This window comes from Raphanus sativus, chromosome 6, assembly GCF_000801105.2.
Source record: "Raphanus sativus cultivar WK10039 chromosome 6, ASM80110v3, whole genome shotgun sequence".
Taxonomy (NCBI): domain Eukaryota; kingdom Viridiplantae; phylum Streptophyta; class Magnoliopsida; order Brassicales; family Brassicaceae; genus Raphanus; species Raphanus sativus.
This window is the reverse complement of record NC_079516.1, coordinates 47,346,074-47,372,930: the sequence shown is the minus strand read 5'-3', so window position 1 is coordinate 47,372,930 and position 26,857 is coordinate 47,346,074. Positions and strand designations below refer to the sequence as shown.

At 34.3% G+C, this 26,857-nt stretch overlaps 2 protein-coding genes across 3 annotated transcripts; both read left to right on the top strand.

Annotated features, from left to right (window-relative positions):
- Positions 1-2,953: 2,953 nt before the first annotated feature.
- On the top strand, positions 2,954-4,390 carry LOC108808699 (phospholipase A1-Ialpha2, chloroplastic-like). Its single transcript, XM_018580810.2, has one exon. It carries the CDS (start codon positions 2,954-2,956, stop codon positions 4,388-4,390), a length of 1,437 nt encoding a protein of 478 aa, XP_018436312.2.
- Positions 4,391-14,935: 10,545 nt separating this feature from the next.
- LOC108806446 (disease resistance protein RPS6) lies at positions 14,936-22,989 on the top strand. Of its 2 annotated transcripts, none has more exons than XR_001942538.2 (7): positions 14,936-15,551; positions 18,662-19,772; positions 19,946-20,305; positions 20,549-21,423; positions 21,556-21,946; positions 22,022-22,568; positions 22,666-22,989. XR_001942538.2 is itself a non-coding variant. In XM_018578568.2 (7 exons), exons 1-6 carry the CDS (start codon positions 15,061-15,063, stop codon positions 22,217-22,219), a joined length of 3,426 nt encoding a protein of 1,141 aa, XP_018434070.2. In that variant the 5' UTR covers positions 14,936-15,060; the 3' UTR covers positions 22,220-22,222; positions 22,666-22,989. The 2 variants fall into 2 exon arrangements, 1 of the variants encoding a protein (XP_018434070.2); XM_018578568.2 differs by having other exon boundaries at positions 22,022-22,222.
- Positions 22,990-26,857: the final 3,868 nt, after the last annotated feature.

Genomic DNA, 26,857 nt, shown 5'->3' with positions numbered 1-26,857 from the left:
TATCAAAATCAAAATTTTCTCCTTCTCTTTCCTTAATTTCTTTTGTTTTTATTGTTAGATCCTCTCTAAAACCTCTTAATAGAACTACTCTCATAATATATACTAGATCTTGACCCGCCCAACCGGGCGGGTATTTATTTTATGTTTTTAATTTTTTATTTATAAATGATATATTTGTAATATTTAAACATAAATTTATATTGAAAATTAAAATTTGTAGTTATAATAAAAATTAAAAGTTTAAAAACATATTTTGATATAAATTTTAAATTCCTAAATTAAAATAATATAGAGATGGGTCATAATTTTTCCAATTCCAAAATTTAGCATTCTTAATAACAAATAAAAAAATTTATAAATACATAAAATATATAAACATATTTGAAATTAAAATAAATTTGTTAAAAAAAATCTTACGCCATTGTTGTTTATTTCTATAGTTTGACCCGTGACCGTATAAATATTTTCTTTCACTTCAATTTTTTTCTTTGTTCTAATGATAATATATATATATATATATATATATATATGTGTGTGTGTGTGTGTGTGTTTGTGTGTAAATTAATATGTATTACATAATTGTTAGTATAACATTTTAAAACAAAAAAATTTATATATTACTTTAAATAATTATATTATGTGATTTTAATCGTCTATTATATCACTGTGTATCATATAAAAATCTAATATTTATAACTAATTGGACTTATATTATAAAAGGGTTATACTAACAATTTTTAAATAAAATATTTTATATTTTATTTATATGATATATAAATTGATTTTGATGTGTGATTTTTATTTTATTATTTTTATTAATAAATATTGAAAAATATTAAATGTTAACAAAAAATCTATTAGGAAATTTATTTTGGTTAAGATTCATTATATTAAAGAAATCTATTATTTAATTAGGAAAATACATTAAATACTTAAATCTATCATTTAAATAAGGAAAATACAAAATTCTCTAATATCTTTGTTACTAAACAAAATTTAATTTTTTTAAAAACCCATATCCCTGTTACCAAACAAAAGCTTAAAGTACTTCTACTTTAATAAGATAGATTCCTTCCGCTTTAAAATGTTAGATATTTTGGTTTTTTACACAGATTAATAAAACATATTAAATTTAAGTATTAAATGCATAATTTTTTGTGATTATTTATTTTTTATAATTTAAACCAATAGTAATTCAGTAAAAACAATTACTTTTTTTAAGTTTACAATGAATCATTATTAGTTGATAAAATATATTGAAAATATAAAAATGTATATTTTTGAAACAATTTTTTTTCTATAATAAAGAGTATATTTGTATTTATTAGTATTTAATTGTACGGTTTTTTAGCTTTACGGAAAAATCTAACACAAAATATCTAAAATCACATTTATTTTGTCACGTGTACTATAATTAGGAAAATAGAGGAGAACGTAAGAGCATATCTGGTGCATCTTAAATACAGTGAATAAAATGGGGGTGTTCACAATGAAATTTCGCCAGATATTCACAAGAAAACTGATATTATATAATATTTTTGGAGGTGTTCTTGAATTGCATATGGAGCTGTTATATTTCTATATATACGATGATGAAAATGTAGACTTTAGAACAATAATAACGACTGTGAACTAAGTAACTAAAAATAGAGAGAAGAATACTAAAAAAGTTGTTTGAACGGTGGAAGCTAAATCCTAAGAAACTCGAGACTCCAAACAATTGTTAAAAAATCTCAAGAAGACTCCGAAAAGAATTGTAAAATTTTCTTAAGAAGACTAACCGGCAGCTGAAGCAGTGACATGCCTAGTCCGGAACATAAGAAAAGGACCCACCATTTAGAACATCACAATTTTAGGCGATAATTTTACGTATATGTAGCATATTATGTAAAAATTTATATGAAGTACTATAGTAAAAACTTTATCTGTGCATAAGGTATTATGAACAGTGATGCTATGGCGGAGGACATACACCTAAAACAAAGGACGGATCGATCATGAGCCAATAACAATTGAACTTGAACCAATCTTAAATAAGCTTGAAACAACAACACAAAATCAAGGTAAATAACCATTATCACAAAGAACCAAAACACATGCAATACAAAAAGAGTCTGATAATCAGATAGAGAATTTAGATACTATTAGATCAATATATAATCAATATATAAGATGGTAACTTAGATTATATACTAATTTAAATTAATTCTATCTAAGACAGCAGACTCTTTCTCTAATGAAAATTGAACCAAATATTACTAGGTAAATTAAGAATCTTAGCACTATGTCAACTGCTCATTGGTAACCTAGCATTATTTTAGTTGAAAACTGATATGCTACAGATAAAAATTTGTTTGAACTGCTTGGTTTCGTATTTGAGATTTTCTTACACACATAAATAGAACTTGCCTTTTTAATTAGCTATTTTCAGCCAAATAGGAAGTTTAGGAAATATTTATTAACTTTCTTCAGTTACCAACCTAAATCAGTTGACTAGGTTGCTTTTTTTTTGTCAAATCGACACTCGAATACATAATCTGAACTTGTAATTAGTTTCGTCAAGTTATACGTATACGAGGTTGATAACTTGGGATATTAACGATATTTTATAATTATTTAAATATTCTATTTTGCAGTCACACACATATGGTAACGCGTATATAAAAAGACTGAACTAGGGAGAATCAAGATCTACAAGACGAAATACTCATGTTGAACAATAGAAGACCGACCACATAAAATATTCTTAATTTGTCATAAAACGATCGCAATTAGAATATTATAAGCTAATTTTCTGAGTCAAATACACGCCAAAACATGTGAAACTCTCTACCAAAGCTCGCTATAAGTACGCCTACACATACTTTTGTATCTCTTAACACTTACTCGAACTTATTTCGTTGTCCTTCTCTCTCTCTATATCTCTCTATTTTCTAAGCTGTGTCTTCCAACAATGGCAGCTAGATCTCTAGTCCAAAATCCTAATTTCAAACATGTTCTTATTCTAAGATCAGACAAAAATCTACAACACACACTCTCTCTTGGCTCTCTCTACAATTCCAACAGTCACACCTCCAAAAGACTTGTAGTTTCTTCTTCTTCAGTATTAGCACCACATGTTCTAACTTCTCCGGTTGTTTCTAGTCCTATATCTCATGCTCCGGCACCGTTCTCTGGTGCAGAAGCGGCTGTACCATTGTCTCGCGTTTGGAGAGAGATACAAGGATGTAACAACTGGCGAGATCTTATCCAACCTTTAAATCCTCTTCTCCAACAAGAGATCACTCGCTACGGAAACTTAGTTTCCACTTGTTACAAAGCCTTCGATCTAAACCCTACTTCAAAACGTTACTTGAACTGCAAGTATGGTAAAAAAACCTTACTAAGAGAAACCGGAATCGACCAACCTGAGGAGTACCTAGTCACCAAATACATCTACGCGACGCCCGACATAAACATCAATATCCGACCAATCCAGAACCCGGCTAATAAGGGGGCACGTTGGATAGGTTACGTTGCAGTTTCATCTGATGACTCGGTAAAACGTTTAGGGAGGAGAGACGTCGTGGTTACCTTTCGCGGAACGGTAACTAACCCTGAATGGTTAGCGAACTTCATGAGCTCTTTGACTCCGGCTAGGTTCCATCCTCATAATCTCCGCCCTGATGTGAAGGTGGAATCAGGATTCTTGAGTTTATACACATCCGATGAGAGTGAGAGCAAGTTCAGAGTAGAGAGCTGTAGACAACAGCTTCTGTCTGAAATCTCGAGATTGATGAATAAGCACAAAGGAGAAGACATGAGTATAACACTCGCTGGACATAGCATGGGAAGCTCCTTGGCTCATCTTCTTGCTTACGACATTGTGGAACTTGGTTTAAACAAGAAGATCGGGGAGATAGATGTTCCCGTGACTGTGTTCTCTTTTGCCGGTCCTAGGGTTGGTAACTTGGAGTTCAAGAAACGTTGCGAGGAGCTAGGAGTGAAAGTTTTGAGGATTACTAACGTTAATGATCCGATCACTAAACTTCCTGGCGTTTTATTTAATGAGAATTTTAGGGTTTTAGGTGGTTTTTATGAGCTTCCATGGAGTTGTTCATGCTATGCTCATGTTGGGGTCGAACTCACACTAGATTTTTTTGATTTTCAAAACATGTCTTGCGTTCATGATCTCCAGACTTATATTGATCTTCTTAATTGTCGGAGAATATGCTCGAGATCAGCCGAGACCGATGAGGAAGAGAGCAGTGAAAATGTTGCCTTAGTATTATTGAACCAAAAGGGTGAGAAGCTGATGTTCTTGAAGGGACAACGAATGATGCATTGGACCAACGTCGTAAATCTACTTTCTTCTGTCTCTAATCATATTTTGTATTGTAATATATTCTAGGATAGGACCCTTGGCAAAAAAAAAAAAAATTCTAGGACTAAGTGTTCCTATGTTTTTTGAGGTTGAACAAAATAGTTATTAATTAGTTTATTTGTACAAAGTATATATGCTATATATAAATATAAAACTATGCTATATGACTAATGCTTGTATGAATCTCCTTGGTTATGAGAAACTGCATGTAGGCTGTCTTTTTGTAGCAACTATCTTTATCCATATAAAGCTACGACTTGCATTGCTTCTGTTTCACAAAAACTAAAATTCATTTTAAACTTATTTTTAAGTTTAAAAGAAAAGGCTTATTTTTTTAAGCTACATAAATTTATTTTGATCACAAATAGTGTAGGCGGTTTTGTGTTTGTATTTTGCATTAACTCGTAAAAAGTCATTTAAAGTTGTTTTCTGTTTTTTTTTATTAATTTTTTTATTGAATAAAAAGAATGTCGTTTTACATTTGTGTAGTATATCTTTTCAATCATATTTTTATTTTCTCATTTATCAAATAATAAATTTTAATTTAGTCTTAGTTATTTAATAAGAGGTATATTTAATAAGTATAAATGTATAAATTAATTAAAAGGTTTCATTAATCCAGGTGATTATAGTGCTACTCTTTGTGAAAAATGGAGCATTATTAGCTCTACAGAGTCTATATGGATCTATTGTGCTGCTGACAAAAAAAAGTAATGTTAGTTCTCCCAAAAAAAGTTATGAATATTGTTTCAAATAAAAATGAAGCAAAAGTTTATTTTGTGAATATAACATATATCTGCATTTCAGATAATTAAAAACAGTATGTATTTAAATATAAAAACATATTCAAATAATCTAGTTTAAAATTATTTTTGGTTATGATTTCTTAATTAAATGTGTTTACTATCTGTAATTTCGCACTTTGTCGTTCTTTTAACTTAATTATTATGTTTCATGCAAACTAATTTAATTAACTAGGCGAAAAAGTTGACTAACCGATGTTAGATATAATGTGTGAACGATGTATATTTTATCTAGGCCGCTTATTTCACTTTATCCTCCTTGCGACACATTTCTATGGTTTTTTTTTGCTAGTTTTTAAATTATATGCTTCATGCAAATAAGAATTGACTAACTAAACATTCCTTCCAGTGGAACTACTCTTATTCCAATGGTTTAACTTATAGTTCATTAATGTTTTTATACTATAAAGTCTGAGTTCGAATCTTATAAAATACGAATTATGCAAGGAAAATATTCAGTTATAAAAAACTCCAACATACTGCAAAGAGTTCTATCGAAGATAGATTTTACACGACGGTTTAGTGTAATGCAGTCCATCATGGATCCTTTTAATACAAATACAATTTGTCAGCTATGAAATCATCTTTGTAATGTTTTTTATATTTTGTAATATCAGAACTAACCAACATTAAAAATACAATCTCTATAGTTGGAATTGTAACATCTAATTTATATTTTTTTACAAAAAAAAAACATCTAATTTATATTTTAAGATGACTTTATTATATAGTCTTCTCTTGTTCTTCCACATGACCACATCCCGGTAACGTTAGGGAATGTTCGTCTTCAGTTTCTTATGTGAGAACATAGGTTTTTTTTTTTTTTTTTTGGTCAAACAGAAACTTCATTAATAAATAAAGCCTAACTCCCTAAGTGGGAGTATTGTTACGAGCTACAAGAGCTGCTTTAGCCAACGAATCAGCAGCAACATTGTTAAGTCTAGGGACAAAAGAAAATGAGATTACATCAAAGAGAGAGCTAAAATGATAGACATCAAACAAGATACCAAACAGTTCCGGGCGCGACTTCTTAGCCTTTACCAGATTGATAAGAGTAAGAGAATCGGACCGGATTGTCAGTGATCGGACGTTTGAAGAAAAAGCGATAAGGATCGCAGCGCGCATGGCCAGGGCCTCGCCCATTAGAGCCGAAGAAACCAGAGAGCGGGGTTCGCTAACTGGTGGAGGAAGTGTGACTCCAGAACCTGAAAAAGCAACTCCAATACCACAGTTACCATTAACAGAGTTCCAAGCAGCATCAACATTACAGATAAGAGAACCAGCAGCAGCATCCCTGAGGCCCTCCTGATTGTTTTGTTTCGCGTGTCCTAGATTCGGGGTCTTCAGTTGGGAGCATTGGGCAGACTGCCATTCTTTAGCATCATTGATACTTTTAGTGATAACCTCTATAGCAGAGTAGTGTTTCTTCTCAAAGCATAACTTGTTCCGTGCCTTCCACAGGTTCCATAGGATCCATGGCCACACTGGAGTAGTGAGACCCGACGGGGGGAGAGTTGTCAAGGTGGGAGCTGCCGTGATAAATCCCGCCATAGATGTAGCATGAGCTAAAGAGTGTGGGATACAAGGAGCTAGGTCCCAAACAGAGGAAGCGAAAGGACAGCTGATGAATACATGGAGATCGTCCTCCACACCGCCACACTTCGCGCAAGGAAAGGAAGCTACCCCTCTGTGCGTTAGGTTGTCACTGACTGGTATAGCTTTCTTGACCACTCTCCACAAGAAATCTTTAAGTTTTGGGGAAGTCTTCACATTCCAAATGCTTTTCATCCAGTTGAAAGAAGAGGACCCACCCCTGAGCTCTATCGATCTGCTGATACTAATTCCATACCCAGATTTAGTTGTATACTCACCGGATTTATCAAAAAGCCACATGACAGTATCATTAGATGGAGCAGAGCTGGTGAAGATCTTCAGAATCATGTCTTCATACTGAGGTATATAACACCTTATCTTCTCAATATCCCACATATTGGTTAGTGGGCATAGTAAGTCACTAACTCGAAGAGAAGCAGCAGCATATGGTGGTGGACCAATCGGGCATTGGGGCTGGTTAAGGGATAACCATGGGTCTTGCCACACGCGGATTCCATCCCCGCTCCCCACCATCCAACTGAGTCCTTGCCTTAGAACTTCTCTGCCAGCTAGGATACTCCTCCATCCATGAGACATTACCGATGGCGCTGTGCATTCCAGGAACGACGAGTTCCAGGCGTATTTCCCTAGCAGCACCTGAGACACCAATGAGGTAGGATCCCTGATCAATCTCCATCCTATCTTCGCTAGCATAGCATCATTGAAAGCTTCTATATCACGAAATCCTAAGCCGCCAGCGTACTTTGGGAGAACCATAGTAGACCAAGCCACCCACGACATCTTTCTCTTGTCTGGGATCGCATCCCACCAGTAGCGGGTTAGAAGTGACTGGATCTGTTTGCAAAGGGACACGGGAATTTTAAAACAAGACATCGTATAACACGGCATAGCTTGAAGGACGGCCTTGAGAAGCACTTGTTTCCCAGCCCCGGAGAGAAACCTATTAGTCCAACTGTGCGATTTCTGCTTGATTCTGTCCACTATCGTAGCAAAAATGTCCCTCTTTTTTCGTCCAAAATTCTCCGGCAGCCCGAGATACTTTCCGATCCCACCTTCCGCATCAATTGCGAGCACTGTTTTGACCCTGGTTTTCACATCCTGCGGTGTTCTAGCTGAGAAGGTCACTGATGATTTCTGGTAATTAACAACCTGTCCCGACACCTTCTCATAGCTGCTCAGAATCTCCTTCAACGTCAGTACACATGAAGCACTTGACTTGCAGAAAAACATAGTATCATCGGCGAAGAGGAGATGGTTGACTTGTGGGCTATGTCGCGCTACCCTAACTCCCGGGAGAGACCCCTTCTTCTGCGCTTTATCGCACATAGCCGACAATACCTCAGTGCACAATATGAATAAGTAAGGAGAGAGAGGATCCCCTTGTCGTATTCCACGAGATGGTTTCACAGATCCGCGGGGAGTCCCGTTGATAAGGAAAGAGTACGAGACCGATTCTACGCAGTCCATAACCCAGCGAATCCATACCGGATCAAATCCTAGACGATCCAACACAGCTCGGATAAATCCCCACTCGACCCGGTCATAAGCTTTGCTCATGTCGGTTTTAACCGCCATAGAACAATACTTTTTGGCCTCCGAGGTCCGCAAGTAGTGAAGGGTTTCATGAGTGATCAGCACATTGTCGGTAATGGAGCGTCCGGAAACAAATGCAGACTGTGCTTTCGATACGAGCCCGGGCAGGAGGGGCTTCAATCGTCTAGTGAGGATTTTGGCAATAATTTTATAATGAGTATTGCACAGAGCTATAGGGCAGTACTCAGCTACCTTACGAGGTCCCGTAATCTTGGGAATTAGCCTGATATGTGTCTCATTCTGCCTCGGGTTCAGTACATGGTGAGTGAAGAACAGCCGGACATCTTTAGTGACATCAGCTCCGATAATGTGCCAATAGGATTGGTAGAACTTGGAGGAGAATCCATCCGGTCCCGGGGCCTTCCCACTGTTGATCGCAAATACAGCCTCACGTATCTCTGTGTCGGAGGGAATAGAGATGAGATAGGAGTTCATCTCTGCAGAGACTTTCCTTGGGAGGCACTCCGAGACCAGAGAGAAGTCATCCGGGTTCTTGGACGTGAAGATATCCTGGAAATAGCCTGCTATAACCTCCGCAATACCGTCCTCTTCAAAGACTGCTTGTCCATTAGGTTTTTCAATTACAGACAGGGTGTTAAGCGTTCTTCTTGTTCTTGTGGCCGCATGAAAAAATCCAGTGTTACGGTCCCCAGCCGTTAGCCACTGAATTCTACTCCGTTGTTGCCAAAAAGACTCCTCTTCCTTATAAGCAGCTAACAGAATGGCCTTTAAAGCCTCAATACGAGGTACATCTGGATTATCATCCGATGGAGCTTTCTCAAGTTCTTGCTGAGTAGTGGAGATGAGCAAGTTACTTTTAATGTTCTGCTCTTTAGTCCATCGAATTATGCTTCGTCTAACAGAGTTTAGTTTAGTGATAACAGATGAGAGGGGGTCATGATTCCAGGCTTCTCCAACGAGTTCAATCATCTCTTCCTTCTCTGTAAGATCTCTGTTAAATCTGAAGACCCCTTGCTTCTTTCGACATTTGTTGTTGAGGTAAGTAATCACAGGGCGATGGTCCGAACCCTCAAACCGTAGATATCTGCTTCGACTCATGGGGTAGCGCTCTGACCAGGCACAGTTAGCCATAGAGCGGTCTAACCGAGAACGTATAAAATGAGTATAGCGATTCCCCCGCCAAGATAGATGATTTCCTGAGTGCTTTAGGTCCCATAGTCCATTTTGTGAGACAAAGGATCGGAAAGATGTAAAAGAGCCTTCCCATCTTGGAGGTCCTCCCGTCTTTTCCGAATTATCCAATATATCATTGAAATCACCAGTGAGTAGCCACGGCGTATCGCGCCCCGAGCCTGTTTGTGATAGCTTCGTCCAGAAAGCAGCCCTACTTCCCATCACAGGTTCACCGTAGACAAAGGAAACAAAGGAGGTGGTGCCCTTGAAGGTGACCTCTGTATCGAAAAGATGTGGCTCCGCTTCGAGAATATTTATCTCGACCCCATCCTTCCATAAGAGCAGTAAATGATTCAAAGTAGATGATTTCCAAGAAAGAACTATGTCTGTGATGATAGCTAGTTTCCGACATAAGTCGTTGTCAAAGTGAAAGTATAAACCGAAGGTAGCTATACGGCTTTCTGCGAAACCGTTTGAGTCTAAAACAGCCCTATCGTGACTGATTGACTGGGTTCTGATTGGTGATGGGAAATGATACTTATAAGGGTAAATCTTAAAAAGCAACGGTAAAAGATGGTTGATCAATATATCCTAAAAGCAGCGGTGGTCCAGCCATTTAATTTGAATGATAGAAGATATACGTTAAAACATAAAGTAAATTAATAGATCACTAATTTATTAACATGTGTTACCCCCTCAAAATGATAACTATACAAAACTGGCGATTAAAAACTTTGTACCGATAGCTTTTAATCCTTTCGTTAGAGTTGGGAGATGGGTTTCGTTGTTTTTACGGGAGCTATTTTATATTGAGATCAGTTCAAGATCAAGAATTCAAAATGATCCAAAAAGGTGAAATCAGCAAAGATTTTTAAAATGATTATTTCGTGATTTTAAAAAATGCAAAATATAAATACGAAGTTAAATCAGCAAAAAAGAAGAAGATTATTTTGTTAAAAATCTACAGGATTATCTAAAACTATAAAAACCACTTCTAGGTTTCCAATGAGTTTTAGGGTTTATCGATCTTTTTTTCTTTCTTTTTGGTGAAAATGTTAAAAAAAATGTTTTATCGATCTTTCCAACGACCTAACTTCTTCTAACGATCAAACACGTTTTATAATATTCTCTGTTTTAAAAAGTCACTATTTTATTCTTACTATTTTAACTAGTGGAATTATTGTTCAACGGTTGTACTTGTATCTTTATAAAAGTCAAATAATACCAAATATTTTTAGTTTTTTTTTGTCATTTTTCTACTGATTTATCTAGAAAGTCGAAGAGTTCTATGTGATTTCCTCCTCTTTGTCCATCGTCTATGTATGACGCATAAATTCTAAAATGGGAACTAGACCTTAAATTAACGTTAGACTAAAAGAAAACGTCGTCCCATGAACTGTATACAGATTCCTAAGTTTGATATTTGTTAAGAAAAAATGAATGTCCCCTAGAGGCTAAAGCATATGAAACTTTGGATCGAAGGTTGCCTCTCTTTTTAATTCAGTAATATTTTATTCATATATTTAAAAGCTAATAACAAATATCTAAATATTATGGTACATGATTTTTTCAAAATTATTTAAAAGCTAATACTAAATAATTAAATATTTATTTGTAAGAAAATATCCAAAATAGCATTTCAAAATTTATCATAGGCAGATTTATTATTTTATTATTTCCTAAATAATAAAATGATTAAATTATTGTAAATCATAAACCTTACCCAAACTTCAACCCCCTAAAAGTAAATTCTAATCACTAAACACTAAATCCATATATTAAATGAAAGTCTTTTTCAAATTTAATAAATGCAATTTTGGATTTTTTTTCTATTGGCTAAATTTTAAACAAAATATTATTTTAAAGCTCTTTAAATATATTCTCATTATTTATTACTAATAACTAAAGTTTAAAAGTCACATGTACGTATAATTAATTTATATAACATGTAAATTAAATCTAAAATAAATTTATATATGTTATTTTATGCTTATTTCATATAACTAATATTTTAATGTAAATCCAATAGTATGAATATATAATAAAAATAATAATTAATATAATTTATTTTGAGACAATAAATAAAATTACTACAAATAAACTAAAAATTTGTTACATCGAACAGTTATTTAATATAGTAAATATTAAAATATATACAACCAACCATAACAAACAAAGATTTATGTAAATGAGCTCAAGAGTAAGACTCCGTAGCTACCTAGCTAGAAGCCAAGCCTCTAATTTTCAGTTTGTAGTATTAAACCAATAGTATAGAAATAAGAAGAATAAACACACATCGTCTTCTCTCCCAAGCACACAAATCGAGGCAGCCGTTTCTTCAATGGATTCCGACGCCGGCAGCTCCTTAGCTCGCCGGCGTCACCGTCCTTTCTCTTTGTTTCTCTTTTGTAGTTCTTCCTTTGTTTCTTTTGTTGATTTTCTTCAAGTTTGTCTCTGTTTCTTAGGTTTCTTATGTTCTTCCTTTGTTCATGGTTGTGTAAGCTGTCGTTCCTTTCATATCCAAACCAGTTGGCTCTTGTTTCTCACTTGTAGTCCAGCTCCGTCCGTCACAGCAGCACTTGTATCAGATCTGGCTTTTGAGGGTTGTGTGTGTACTGCCTTATCTTGTTCTCTAAAGACTTCCGTACGGTCAGATCTGTCTCTCTCTTTGTCCTTTTGGGCATTGAAATTTCTCCCTACAGGGAAGACTTGCTTTAATTTATATGTTTGTGAACGAAGCTTCTGGTGTAGTGGTTTTCAAGGTTCATTCGCCAGATCTACGAGCCTTGGTTGCTCTGAGCTCTACTCCTCATCCTCTGAGGCGAATCAACTCTTGTCTGAAGACCTAAAGGCCAATCACCTATATCTGTCATTACCGTTCACAGTGGCTAAATCCGGTGCTTGCTCTCCTTTCCATAGCAGGACAGATTCGGCTGACACTTGGCTTAACTTTGGTTTCATAAATACTCATTGTCTCCGATACGGTAATATTGGTGGCCAGAGTCTTTTGTTGATCACAGTTTTCACCATTCCGCCAAATCCCGTCAAGCTTGTTTGTTGTTACGCCGGTGTAAAGGTGGCTCAGGCATCACCATCAGGGTCATTTGCTCTCCACCATCAGTTATTCAGTGAGGCACTATCTCCAAAAGCTTTAACTCATATGTCTCGAGTGTGTCAACTAAAGCTTGCTAGCTTGAACTCAAGTCAATACTCTGTATCATCTCCAAATTTGAGACTTCTGAAGCTTCCATCAAGCTGTCCTTTAAAATTTTCTTTTGCAGATAATTTTATTAAAACTTCCTCTCGACAGGGCCGAGAGAGATCATCATCATCTTCTTCCTTTTCACAGGAGAGAATCTTTCCACCACAGTCCCTCTTTTTAAGAGGTGATCCTCTTCTGGTATTCAAAATCCAGAAAACTTATCCTTATCCTAGCTGTTTGCTATCTTATGTGAAGGTCTGTTTGGGACCGGTAGATGCAACGATCCTCATTCATTTGAGAGTCGAAGTTTGGGATGGTGTTGCGACGTCACATGCTATTGTGACTAATCGTTCGTTATTTGCAGAGTCTGAAGTGTGGTATCAGTCTTTTATAGATCGGATCACAAGTGGCAACTTTGATATCTTGCATAACGTTTTATCAAACTCTAAGTTTGTGTCTCTATCCTTGTTCTATGTTGTTTTATATGCTCGGGAGTTAGCCTGTTGGCTTGCACATCGTGTCTTGTATGATGTTGCTATTAGTCTTGTAATCGTTTAAACTATGAATGGAAATTTGGTGCACAAAAAAAAAGTATTAAACCAATAACAATTGATAGAAGCTAAAATATCTTAATGGAAAATTGGGACAGATAAAGGATTTTAATTTAACCCAACTTGTATCTGGTACAATTTTCTTGACTTTCTTCTCCACATTTGGTGGATTTACTTTCTTGGACTCTTTTAGATTTATGTGGTTCTTGGCTCACAAGTAAAGTGGCTTAGCTAGAACTCAACCACAGTCTACTTCTTGAATCTCTCTTTAGACAGCGAGAAATAAATCTTTGGATATTAGAAAATAAAAACCATTGTTGATTAAAAAAAGGATATTAGAAAATAACAACTTACTAAAATAAGAGAGAACTAGTAAATCATTTTTTCACTTTCTATAAGAAGAAAGTATAATGGGTACGTAGTTGGCATACTGGTTAAGATAGCACACTTTACTAGTTCTCTCTTATTCTTTTTTTTTTTAATTTAACTTGTATGGATCTAGCCCTATGAAATATATTGATTTACGGAGGTAAAACTCTTGTCGTTAAAAGAAAAGTAAGATAAAATAGTGTCCATTCTACTTACTTTAACTTCCTCTTGATTCTCATTAGGTAGACCTAAACTAGTCTTACATTTCCCTAAGTTTAAGTTAGTAAATATTCTTTTTTTTTTGTGACACACTTAGTAAATATTCAGTTTTGATTTGTGGTTGGTTTGGTAAAAAGTTTGTTGTGTCATTTGTTTTGGGCAGCACATTCGGATACAACGGTGGCGAGGATGCTAGTAGGAAACAAGTGCGACCTAGAAAGCATGAGAGCGGTGAGCGTGGAAGAAGGGAAAGCCCTCGCAGAAACTCAAGGATTATTCTTCATGGAAACATCGGCTCTCGATTCAACAAACGTTAAAACTGCTTTTGACATGGTGATCCGAGACATCTACACCAATGTTAGCCGGAAACAACTCAACTCCGAAACATATAAAACTCAACTGAGCTCCAACAACCGAGTAAGTCTGGTAAAGGACAACAATAAGGGCCAAGGGCCCCAATCAAGTGTTCGGTTTCTCTTGTTGTTCTTCCTCATGATCTCATTTTGGTTCTATCTATTTATTCATTTGTTACTACTCTCTACAAAGTAATTCATAATATTCTTCTTTTGTTTTTCTTATAGAGAAAGCGACGACCCTATAGATTCATATTTGCTATTTTCCTTCAAGTTTCGATTGTTCAGTCAAGCTTTTTACGATAATAACTTTTCGATTTAATTAAGAAACAAACATCTTGCATAGGCTAACTTTAAGAAATACCAAACTTCTCTCCTCAACTTTCTAGCTCCTGATTTTTCATATGGTGTGGTCATATTTCATATCAGACTGTAGATCTGTGAGAAGACTTGTGAGAAAAATAAACCAAAATTGCTGCGAACTTTGACTAGTAAATAGAAGTCATTGATATCATCCTCAAAACTGGTATATGTCGTTTTGATATCATTCGTACATTTACTTCACATTTTGAACCAATCAGAGTTAGTTAAACATATTGGCTTTCTGGTGATATGGTTTGTCCCTCGTAGATAAGTATTAAGTCAATTTCAGCGTAGCGCTGTAGTTAGTCAGTTCACTTGTCGTTACCCCCAAAATTGCCGAGTTATTTGAACATTCCACTCCCACCCTTTGTCTTTACTATGAAACTGTGTTTGCATGCAACTCTCTTGATTTGAATATTATCTCTCAATTTGTGTGGTATACAAATTGCTTTCCTAAAAATCCTTTTTGCATTTCCAACTTCTCTCTGCGTTTCACATGGCTTCTTCTTCTTCTTCTTCTTCTTCTTCTTCTTCTCCAATGATCACCAATTGTGCACACGAAGTATTCCTCAGCTTCAGAGGACACGACGTCCGCCGCAAGTTCCGTTCCCACTTTCTCAAGGAGCTCGACCGCAAGGTAATCACCTTCAAGGACGATGAGATGGAAAGAGGCCACTCTATTGCGCCTGAGCTTATCAAGGCCATACAAGGATCCAGGATCTCAGTTGTAGCGTTTTCCGAAAACTTTGCAAATTCGAGCTGGTGTTTGGATGAGTTAGCCGAGATCATGAGGTGCAGAGAGGAACGAGGCCAAATCGTGATACCCATTTTCTACGAAGTGGATCCTTGTCATGTCAGGTATCAAACCCACGCCTTCGGAGAGATCTTTGAAAAGACTTGCGAAGGCATAGAGGAGGAAAAGAAACATATGTGGCGACAGGCTTTGACCCACGCAGCCAACATAGCTGGAGAGGATTCTCGAAACTGGTAGGGTTGTTCGTTTGTCATCTCCATCAAGATTCTCCATTTACATAAATGATCTCTCCAGATATTATTGGGACTATTCATTTGTGCATCTAGATGAATATTTTAATTGGACTTATGTTCGTTTTTTTATCTCCACTTTCAGCTATATGGATTTAGTAAAAAAATTACTAATAAAATTTTGTTTTGATTTAATTATATTATATTTTTGTTTTACAATATTATTTTTTTTATCAATTATTTAGAATATAATTATTTTAAAATATGGTTTTGGCAGAAAATCTCTTAAAAATTATTCGTAAAGTAATTTTGGCATATATTATCTATACAATCATTTTCACAAAATAAATATGACATGTTATACAAATGATGATATGACAAAAGTTTAAATATGACATGTACAATTATAGTTAATACTTATTAATATTTTTGATAAACATTTTAAAATATAATAGTAAATTATATACCATCATTGAAGTAAATCAATTCAAATATGACACTAAATAATAAAATATATTAATAATTTAAAATTTTGAAATATTTTTTATTTCTATTTTATAATTATATAATTTTATTACAAAAAATATTATCAAACAAAATTATAGTTTTTAATCGTAATATTATTAGCTTCTATTATATATCTACAAATTTTAGAATACTGTTTTATTGTACTTTTTGATAATTATAAAACTGGTATTTCAAAATTTTAAATAATTTTATACAAGTTGATTTAATATATTTTATTTAAAATAAATATATAAAAATCTATATAAAATTAAATATCTCCATATCTAATATTAAATATATTTTAAAATAAACAATTTTTATTTTACCTCAATTTTATGTTTAATTAAATTAACTTTTATATTAAAATATTGGTAAGTAAATAATAAAATATAAAATAGTAATAATATTTTGTTTTAAATATAATTTTAATTTAATAAAACCTATATGGTGCAGGAAACATATAGTATAGTTTTAAAGTTATAGCTGAAAAAAAATATTCATGATTTCGGTGAAAATTTGATTTTGCAATTTTAACGAGAAAATGTGTTTTTGCCTTGTGGCGGGAAAATACGTATTTGCATTTTTACGGGAAAATGTGTTCTGTGATTTTGGCAGAAAATGCGTTTGTGCAGTTTTAGCGAGGAAAAGCATTTTTTTTTATTTTGCCGGGAATATACTTTTTTGCGGCATTAGTGGCAAAATACATTTTGCGGTTTTGGCGGGAATACATTTTGTGGTTTAGCAGAAAATACACTTTTGTGGTATTGGCGGGAAAATGTTTTTTCAATTTTGACGGAAAATACATTTACGATTTTGACGAGAAAATACTTTTTGCGTTTTTGGTAGTAAAATGTGTGTTTACATTTTTGGCGAGTAATGCGTTTTTGCGGTTTTGGCAGGAAAATGAATTTGTGCGGTTTTGAAAGGAAAATGCATTTTTATGGAAAAATGTGTTTTGCGTTTTTGGTAGAAAATACATTTTTGTGTGTTTTGGCAGAAAAGTTCATTTTTGCGGTTTTGATGAAAAAATGTGTTTGTGCGGTTTTGACGCGAAATCCGTATTTTGGGGTTTTGGCTAAAAATATGTTTTTATGATTTTGGTAAGAAAATGGGTTTGGGCGGTTTTGGCGGAAAAATAGGCTTTGTAGCTTTTGTGTGGGAAATATGTTTTTGCGATTATAGTGACAACATACGTTTTTGCGATTATAGTGACAACATACGTTTTTGCGATTTTACTGGAAAATACGTTTTTGTGTTTTTTGCAAAAAATGTTTATTTATATGTTTTTTTGGCAGGAAAATGCGATTTGGTGGAAAATCAGTTTTTTAGTTTTAGCAGAAAATGTATTTTTGTGTTTTTAACGAGAAATATGTTTCTGCGGTTTTGTCATTTTTCGTAAATGACAAAATAATATTATATTTAGATTTGTAATTTGTGAAATATATCATAGGTATAATAGATATTATACCATTTTGACATAAACAATTTCATCTAGATAGTTCAATTTGGATCATCTAGTTGATTTTAAAAATTAAACCTAAATTTATAAAATCATTGCCATTGGGATGACTTGTTATTTAAAGTATAAACTAGAGACCGACGCGCACGTCCGTGCGAATGTTAATTTTTACATTTTATAAAACTCTATTTGTTTTTCATGATTAATATTATATATTTTATATGTGTCATAATATAATTAATTGTATAAGTATTTAAATATTTTTATATTTCAATATATCAGAAGTGAACCCGAATCAAGTAGGGTACTTTGGTTACTTTTGATTATTTGGTTATTTTATTTTAGGTTAAATTTAGGTTGAGTTCAAAATACCTGAATTGAATCGGTTAATATTATTATTTTTGACACAAATATAACCGGCCTCAGATTTATTAGTTTTGGATATTTGTAGATTTCTATATATTAAAACTGAATTCATCTAGATTTGAGAAGACCCGATTCGATACCCACATAAAAAATTATAATATTCGAATGAAGCTTAGTTTCACAACTCAAAAAACCTAATACCCAAAAGAAATAACTCGTAGCTGTACAGGTAACTAAATGTCTATGCCTAACTGAATAAAAAAAATTGTTAATCATTTTGAATTCTTGTCACAATAGAGTAATTCATTCAAATATGTCAAATTATTATAGTTAATATATAAAGTAAATGTTGTCAAAATATCACAGTAAATATAATTAATAAAATAGTTAAAAGTGAGAAAATAAAAGTAAAAGATAAAATATAAAAATTGAAAACAAATAAGTTTTATTTTGTAATTTTAAAATAAATGATGTCAAATTATTTAGTAAAGATAATAAATGAAGTGGTTAGAATTGATTAAAAATAATGAAAATCTATAAAAGATCATTTAAAATAGACAAGTATTATTTTGTAGTGCTATTTATATTTTCCAAACAATTTTCATGTATACTGATATTCATGTTTTCGAACACTTTTCATTTGTAGTTGGTTTTAATAATATAGATGAACAACCCTGTACTTTCTTGAATTTCCTGACTTTTCTTTACTCAATTAGTAAGTAAGTCAATGATTTTCTTGCTTTCCTTTCAATGATGTATGTATCGTCTTTATTTTTATTAGGCCTGACGAAGCAAAATTGGTCGAGAAAGTTGTCAATGATGTTTCAAGAAAACTGAATTCAACAGCATCCAATGATTTTGAGGACATGGTGGGAATCAAAAGTCACATGAAAAACATGAATTCATTGTTGAATTTGGAGTCAGAGGAGGTGCTCATGGTAGGGGTTTGGGGTCTATGTGGAGTTGGCAAGACTACCATTGGACGAGCTCTCTTTAGTCAACTCTCCTGTCAGTTCCAAGGCAGCATGTTCATTGATAAAACTAAGAAGAATCTTACAAGGGCTAAATCAGATGACTACAACACACAGTTGTACTTGCAAACACAGTTTCTGGCTGAGGTTCTGGACCAGAAGGACATAAAGATACAGTGTTTACGTGCCCTGGAAGAAAGGTTAGGGCATAAGAGAGTTCTTGTTGTTTTTGATGATATGGATGATCATGTCCTCTTAAATGCCTTGGTGGGGAAAACTACATGGTTTGGTCCTAGAAGTAGAATTGTTGTAATTTCAGAAGATAGGGAGTTTCTAAGGGCCCGTGGAATTGGATCTGATCGTATTTATGAGGTGGCTTTACCGTCGGGAGAGCTAGCGTTGCAGATGTTCTGCCGATGTGCATTCCATCAAGACTCTCCACCTGATGGTTTTATGGAACTTGCTACTGAAGCTGTAAAGCTCACCGGGAACCTTCCACTGTCTCTCAATGTCTTGGGTTCATCCCTTAAAGGGATGAAGAAGGAGGAGTGGGCAGATAGGGTGCCTGAGCTCAGGATTCGTATGGCTAAACAGATTGATAAAACATTAAGAGACAGCTATGATAGGTTAAAAGAAGAAGACAAGGCAATATTTCGTCACATCGCTTGTTTATTTAATCATAAGCCACGTGACTACGTGATACGATTGCTTGAAGATAGTAAGTTGGATGTTGACGTTGGACTGGTTACTCTAGCTGAAAGGTGTCTCATACAGATATCAGGGGATAATATCATTAGGATGCACGAGTTCCTGCAAGAGATGGGTAGAGAAATCGTACGTCAACCATGTATTCATGAGCCTGGAAAACGTGAATTCTTAATGGAGTGTCAGGAGATTTGTGATATACTTGCAAAAGGAACTGTAAGTTTCTTCTAGTTATTCATGTTTTGTTTTGTGCTAGATTCGGTTTATTATGGACACTGATACCATGTTAGATTCGGATTTATAATATCCCTAATATTTTGTCTCACTGGATACCTTTTTAAACATGTTCTTAGTTTACTAATACATTTGGTTTCTGATATTTTTTTCAGGGAACTAAAAATGTTTTAGGCATATCTTTGAACTTATCTGAAATGAAAAATAAGTTATGTTTTGGAGAGGAAGTATTCAGAGGAATGACAAACCTTCGGTTTCTAAGAATCTACGGCATCTCACAAGAGGATAAAGAAATTAGCTTGGAATTTCGTCACCTCAACCTTAGTACGTTCAAATGGTGGGATGGCTCACTTAAGCCTTTAAAGGAAGGCAAATACTATATGGGGCGCCAACTTAGATTACTTGAATGGTGGGATTACCCAATGGAGCGCTTGCCTTCTTACATTTGTGCAGAAAACCTTGTTGAACTCATAATGCCCGATAGCCTCCTTATGATGTTGTGGCCTGGGGTTCAGGTAAGGTTTTCATGAGGTTTCAACTGCCCCTTTTAAATATACTAATTGGTTATAGTAACGTCTTACTAGAACAATGGAGAAATAGACAATTTTTGAATAAGATATTGCAAATTCACTTCTGAATAAGATTAATGGATGTAGGGTCGAAACAAGAATCTGAAAAAGCTAGATTTGCTAAGTTTTTGAAATTATCACATGTTACATATCTGAAGTTCCGGTTGGCTTCTTTTTTGTTATGGTCAGCTGCTTAATAACCTCAAGAAGATAGATTTGCGGAGATCTAAAAGGCTATTTGAACTTCCAAATCTTTCAACGGCCACCAATCTCGAGGAACTAAATCTTGAAGATTGCTGGAGTCTGAACAAGATGCAAAAAACTGTTACTTCTTCCTCTATTCGTTATCTCAAGAAACTAAGGAAGCTAGACATGAAAAGATGCAAAGAACTGTTGCTTCTTCCAACCGATATTGACTTGGAGTCTCTCCATTCCCTCAATCTCAGTGGATGCTCCAAGTTAGAGAGTTTTCCTCACATTTCAAGGAATATTTCAATTCTTGTTCTTGATGAAACCAAGATTGAACAAGTTCCTGGAAGGATAGAAGATATCTCTGGGCTCAATTACTTATTGATGACCGGTTTCAGCAACTTAAAATATATTTCTTCTAACATTTCGAAACTGAAACATTTTGAGGTGATGTTGTTTACAGTGGACACGAGGACAGACGATAGTGGCATCGTTGACAATAGGAAAAACGATGTCTTCCTAAGCTTCCACAGGGAAGATGTTCGCAAAGCTTTTGTGAGCTACTTGCACAAGGAATTTATGAGAGACCAGAACTTAGCTACTAATGTTGTAAACGAGATAAGATCTTCAAGAATCGCAATAGTCATTCTTGCAGATAACTACTTGTCTTCGGAACGGTGCTTGGATGAGTTGGTGGAGATCATAGAGTGCAGCGAAGAGACTGGTCAAAAAGTGATCCCCGTTTATTATGATGTGGATACTGTTAATATCACAAGGCAGATCCAAGACATTGTAAAGACCGAATCGTACCCACAGAAACTGAGACAAGCTCTTACTACAGTAGCCGAACTTCAGGGATATAAATTCTCAACCTGGTAAACTATTTGAATTATTTATTATTTTCTTTGAGTTTAACTTTAAAGTATTTTCTTCCTAGATGCTCATTTCTTCATAGTATTTACTCCACCCTAATTGTGCCAATTCTCATCATCCCTTTTTTCTATCAGGGATCCCGAAACTGCAGTGAGACAAATCCGGGCTGATGATATATCTTTTGCACCAAAAGAGTTATTTGATATGGAAACTCTAAAAGAGCAATTCAATGGTCTAGAGTGGAAGGAGAAGGTGTTGTTTTGTCATATTGCTTGCTTTTTCAATAATGAGACATATGAGAATGTGACGCAATTGCTGAAAGACTGTGGGTCTGATGTTGGAGGTAGTCTTGAGATTCTGTATGAAAAGTCTCTGATACAGATATCAGTAGAGACAGTCATAATTATGCGTCCTGTGCTGCAAAAGATAGGCAGAGATGAAGTCCTTGCAGAATTCATTAACGTGCCTGCGAATCGTCAGTTCTTGATGGATACTGAGGGTTGCGACCTACTTATTGATCTAACTGTAAGTTTTTTGTTTTGACACCATTATGTGTTCTTAAGCTACTACTGATTCCTTCCTCTTAAAATATTCTTTCAGGATAATACTAAAAGAATGTACGGTATCTCGTTTAACGTGTCGGAAATGGAAGAGAGATTGGCAAGAGATGAAAGACTGAACGGAATGAAAAGGTTGAAGTTTATGAGAATGTACAAGGACAGTTTGTACGGTAAAGAAGTCAGAGTTCATTTAGTTATTGGCCTCCACTCGTTGTGGGAACGCCTTAGTAGTATTTGAAGGGTAAGAATAGTCACTCAGCCTATTTATAAAGAATTCAGACCCTCAAAAACATGAGTTCGAACCAAGGCAGTGTCATTATCAGCCTTTTTAACCCGACGTTGGTGGTCGAGTGGCGTGAGACGGCTCGCAATGATCCTAAGGGCCGCGAGTTCGAACCTCTCCCTCAAATATACCCCATAGTTGGGCCACCCGGACCCACCCTGCTATTTCTTGGGGTGGAAATGACGTGACTGCTGCGAATTTCGAAGGATGTTTGCCGGGGACCCTAGGTTAACAAAAAAAAAAAAAGAATAGTCACTCAGTAGAATGCTGTCATCGGCTAAAGTCTTAATCCACTTATAGCTAGGTAGGGTTTGTTGCTTTGTAGTAAACCTTTTTTTTGTCAAGTTTGATATTGAATATTTCTTCTAATGCTTATCCACTCTTTTCATGTTGAATCACAGGCATTTTGCCAAGGAAAAAAAGGCAATGCCTATTTTGACGGGAGGCCTACGTTGCATGTGTCGTGTCAGTGGTGAACGTAGCATGTAAGCTATGGGGGCATGCGGACCCAGTGATTTTTTATATTTAAATTTTTGTATAAGGAATATGATGACCAATTTTCGTTATGCACCCATACTAGCTTACGATCAAATGCATGTTTCTTCAATTTTTATTTTCTTACCATTTATGCACCCAGTGAAAATATACTCTAGAAGAATTTGTTGATAAGAACTTTGTACCCAAAGTTTATGATCCGTGAATGAATAAAAAGAAAGGAATCGATTTATTTAAAGATAACGGTTACAAGGACAAACTTACTAAGATACACTCTCTCATCATGAAAACAATGATCATCCCAATGATAAACTCCCTCATACAATATCACTCACTACTGTCCACTTATACTACTCCTAGCCAGTGCCGTGCCTGCTTAGTAATAAAAGAAACTTTCGCTTAGGGCATCATTTTCTCAAAAGGAATCAAATCAAGCTAGTCTTTAGTTGTGTCATAATATGCAGTATCGGTCACGGTTAGTATTCATACTATTAACTTTTTAAATACTGTTGTATTTAAATCAAATTTGTTAAAATAGGACAAATAATAAATGAATAACATGCACTATTGGCCGCTGTTAATATTTGAGAAATTAGGCTGTGTACCAACCGTTTATACGCTATTTAGCACCATGCCAAGAGACCATTTTTTCTGCACTGTTAACAATTTCGGAAGACACTGATACCCCTATAGCTTCATATCAAGATTGCCTAAACAAAAGCTATCTAAAATATACACAAGATCTTTCTGAAGATTTTCACAGGATTCTCCCAGAAATTATTTAGACCAAAATTACAATCTTTGTCCCATTTACGATTTCAAAATTTTATATCTCCATTTTTTCTCTCTCTTCAATCCTATCACTCACTAATCTAAAAGATCTCTCAACATCTCTCTTCATCCATCTTTTTTCCTCTCTAAAACACCTTCAATCATGCGACAAACTCTAGATTTTATAACTTGAGACACCAAATAGAAAACGACGAACACCGAGCTCCACAGCTTCCCATTCCAGAGAGTTCGCCGGGCGTGAAGAACGAGTCGGAGTGAGGGTATCACTGTATCACAAACCCTATGCTATTAGATAAATACTAAATCCGCTAAGAAGTAGAAACCATCTGAGAAAGAGTCCATCTCCAGGATAAACCTTACCGATGCTTTTCCTGTGAAGCTCACGGCCACCGCGTCTCACGTGAATCGTGTGGACTCTGCGTATCAGGTCAAGATCTCTGTATATGCGTCTCTGGTGAATCTCTCAGCTGTTGTGTTCCAGCGAAGCTATCAAGATTGAAGTTATGGAAGCTGAAATAGATCATCACAATCAAGAGAAGAAAGATCATGAGATAGGTTTTTCTTGTCCCAAGGTTGAAGCTCTGTAATTAAAGCAATAGTTATTGTCTACGCAGTACTTGGATAATTAAACTTATTACTAGCTCAAAAAATTGTTAACAGCAAATTTTATTCAATAGATATGCAGAATAATTATTGTACTATAAGAGTGAATTTCAGATAATTGAAAGTTAGATTTCTCATAACCATTAACAAGCTATCAAATAACCGTTAACAAGCTATCAAACCAGTTACACATCCATCTAAAAAATTAACAAGCAATCTTATATCAGAAATGTAGGGGATTTAGGGATTTCGATTTATGGTTAAAATGATATAGTGTATAGGGGTATGATCATTTTATGTTCAGGGTATTTAATGTTTATAGCTGGCTAACAATATTTGTTAATCGTGGTTGTAAATAATTAAAAAAATTCTAGTCCATTAGAAATCTCATTGTAATGTAAATTAGGTTAGCCGGCTACAATAATATTTGGTATTTTTACAAACCACAACATATGGTTAAATAATTTATTAGCCATGATATTTAATGTTTATAGCTGACTAATAACATTTGATAAACGTAGTTGTATATAATTAGCTTTATATTATAATATTTATTCATATAATTAGATATATCTAAGAATTAGTTTGTGAGATTCAGTGTTAGTCGGCTAACATATTTAATAACATATAACAACTTAGTGTTAGCCTTCTAACATATTTAATAACATTAAAATTCATTGTTAGGCAGCTAACATTTGCAATAGATTATAACAATTTATTCATATATTTAGATATATCTATGAGTTAGTTTGTGAGATTCAGTGTTAGTCGGCTAACATATTTAATAACATTCCTTTAATTAGATTTTAAATCTACTGTTAAATGGCTAACATATTTAATAACTTATGACAATCCATTGTTAAACGGCTAACATGTTTAATAATCCAATAGGAACCTCATAATCCAAAACCTAACGTCTAATCCTTATTGTGTTTAGGTTTTATTTTTTTGGGTTTAGGGTTTAGGGATTAGACATTAGGGTTTGGGTTCAGGGGTTGCTATTGTGTTCAGATTTTAGTTTTTTGGGTTTAGTGTTTAAGGATTGGACATTAGGGTTTGGGTTCAGGGGTTTCTATTGGGTTTAGGGTTTAGTATTTTTGGTTTAGGGTTTAGTGATTATGGTTTGGGTTTTAGGATTCCTATTGGGTTTTAGGGATTAGGATTTAGTGACTAGGGTTTGGGTTCTGGGTTTTCTATTGGGGTTAAAGTTTAATATCTTGAGTTTAGAGTTTAGTATTCAAAGCATTGGACTTTTTTTTGTTTGGGTTAAATGTTTATTAACCTATGTACCTTTAATATTGAAATAATCGAATTGGTCGGTCAACAATTACAACACTCGGATCATTCAAAAAGTATCCGGCTAAGCGGAAATTTTAATCGTGTATATATTATATTAAAAATTAAATGTGTATATCTTATAGACGCCCAATGTTTCCTGAACAGTACAAGTTTTCTATTACCCATGTTGTGTGGATTATTGATGCAAATCTCAAACCTAGATTTTCTAATGTTACCCACTAGGTGCTGAATGTGTCAGATCGTTATAGGAGAAGATAACACCTGCAGGAAAAAAATAGTTATATCTCTAAACGATGTTTATTCCCTAAATCTAATATAATATCTCCTTGTATTTTTCTAGATTTCATATAAGATTACACCTACAACTTACGTCAATTAGTAAGAAGGGTATTATTGACAAATTCCTATCTCCACGTGATGAAGCCATATCCATGTGTTACCTATTTTTGGTAGTCCATTAGTTTCGTTCTTTTCTATTGGTTTTAAGCAAATTAACCCTTAATATTTCTACCATTAAACTTTTATATTTTTTTTGTTTTAAATCAATTTGGTTTAACTGGGACAATTAATAAATAATTAAAAATTACAATTTACATAATTAGAATTAGTTTACAAGTTATCAACATTTTCTCCTCGTATTTTGATGATTGGAAGTATAATATATTATTTCTCAATATTTATCTCAAATTTGTAGTTATATTTATTGTATAATTTATTTTAAGTTTTTATAGTAATGCATTAATCTTCGTTTGAATACATCAATTAAAAACATTGAGTCATTTAATTATTTTATCTATACAAAATAATTATGAAGGCCATTTAAAAAGACTTGTTATTTATTTTGATTATGGTTTTTCTAAGATCGATATATAAATGTTATACTTTAGAACTATTTTAGCTAATTTATTTCTTTAGGTGGTTTGTTATATAAAGATGCTGTTCTTTGTCAACAATTAATTATCCTCTTTACTAGTCTAGATGTATTTCTTTTAAATTATAAATTTGTTTTAGAATTTTTCGCTTGGGGTAGTAATAAAAGCTCGCACGGCTCTGCTCCTAGCCTACGTTGTACACGCTCTCACCGTGACCAACATAGAATTGACATAGCACGTGCACATGTGATGCAGCAGCATCGTAGCTTAAACATCAAGTTTCCTTTTTATAGTTATTTCCTTTTTACCTAAGACTTATGTTTTGCCTTTTTCTATTAGGTTAAGAGTTTTCATGAAGGTTTAAGAAGTTCTATATAAAGAACTCTCCTATGGCTTTTGTAAGATAGATTGATTTGAATAAGATTTCTAGTTATTTAAAGAGCTTTCTCAAAGCACTGCGAAGAGTATTCGCAATCCTAAGAGTTCTCACGAACACTGCGAAGAGTATTCGCGCCCTTATCCCGTTTTCGAA

Coding starts and splice junctions, on each gene's coding strand:
- LOC108806446 (XM_018578568.2), top strand. CDS start 15,061: ATGGCTTCTTCTTCTTCTTCTTCTTCTTCTTCTTCTTCTCCAATGATC. Junction 15,552..18,661: donor GGAGAGGATTCTCGAAACTG/GTAGGGTTGTTC, acceptor TATTTTTATTAG/GCCTGACGAAGCAAAATTGG. Junction 21,424..21,555: donor GGATATAAATTCTCAACCTG/GTAAACTATTTG, acceptor TTTTTCTATCAG/GGATCCCGAAACTGCAGTGA.
- LOC108808699 (XM_018580810.2), top strand. CDS start 2,954: ATGGCAGCTAGATCTCTAGTCCAAAATCCTAATTTCAAACATGTTCTT.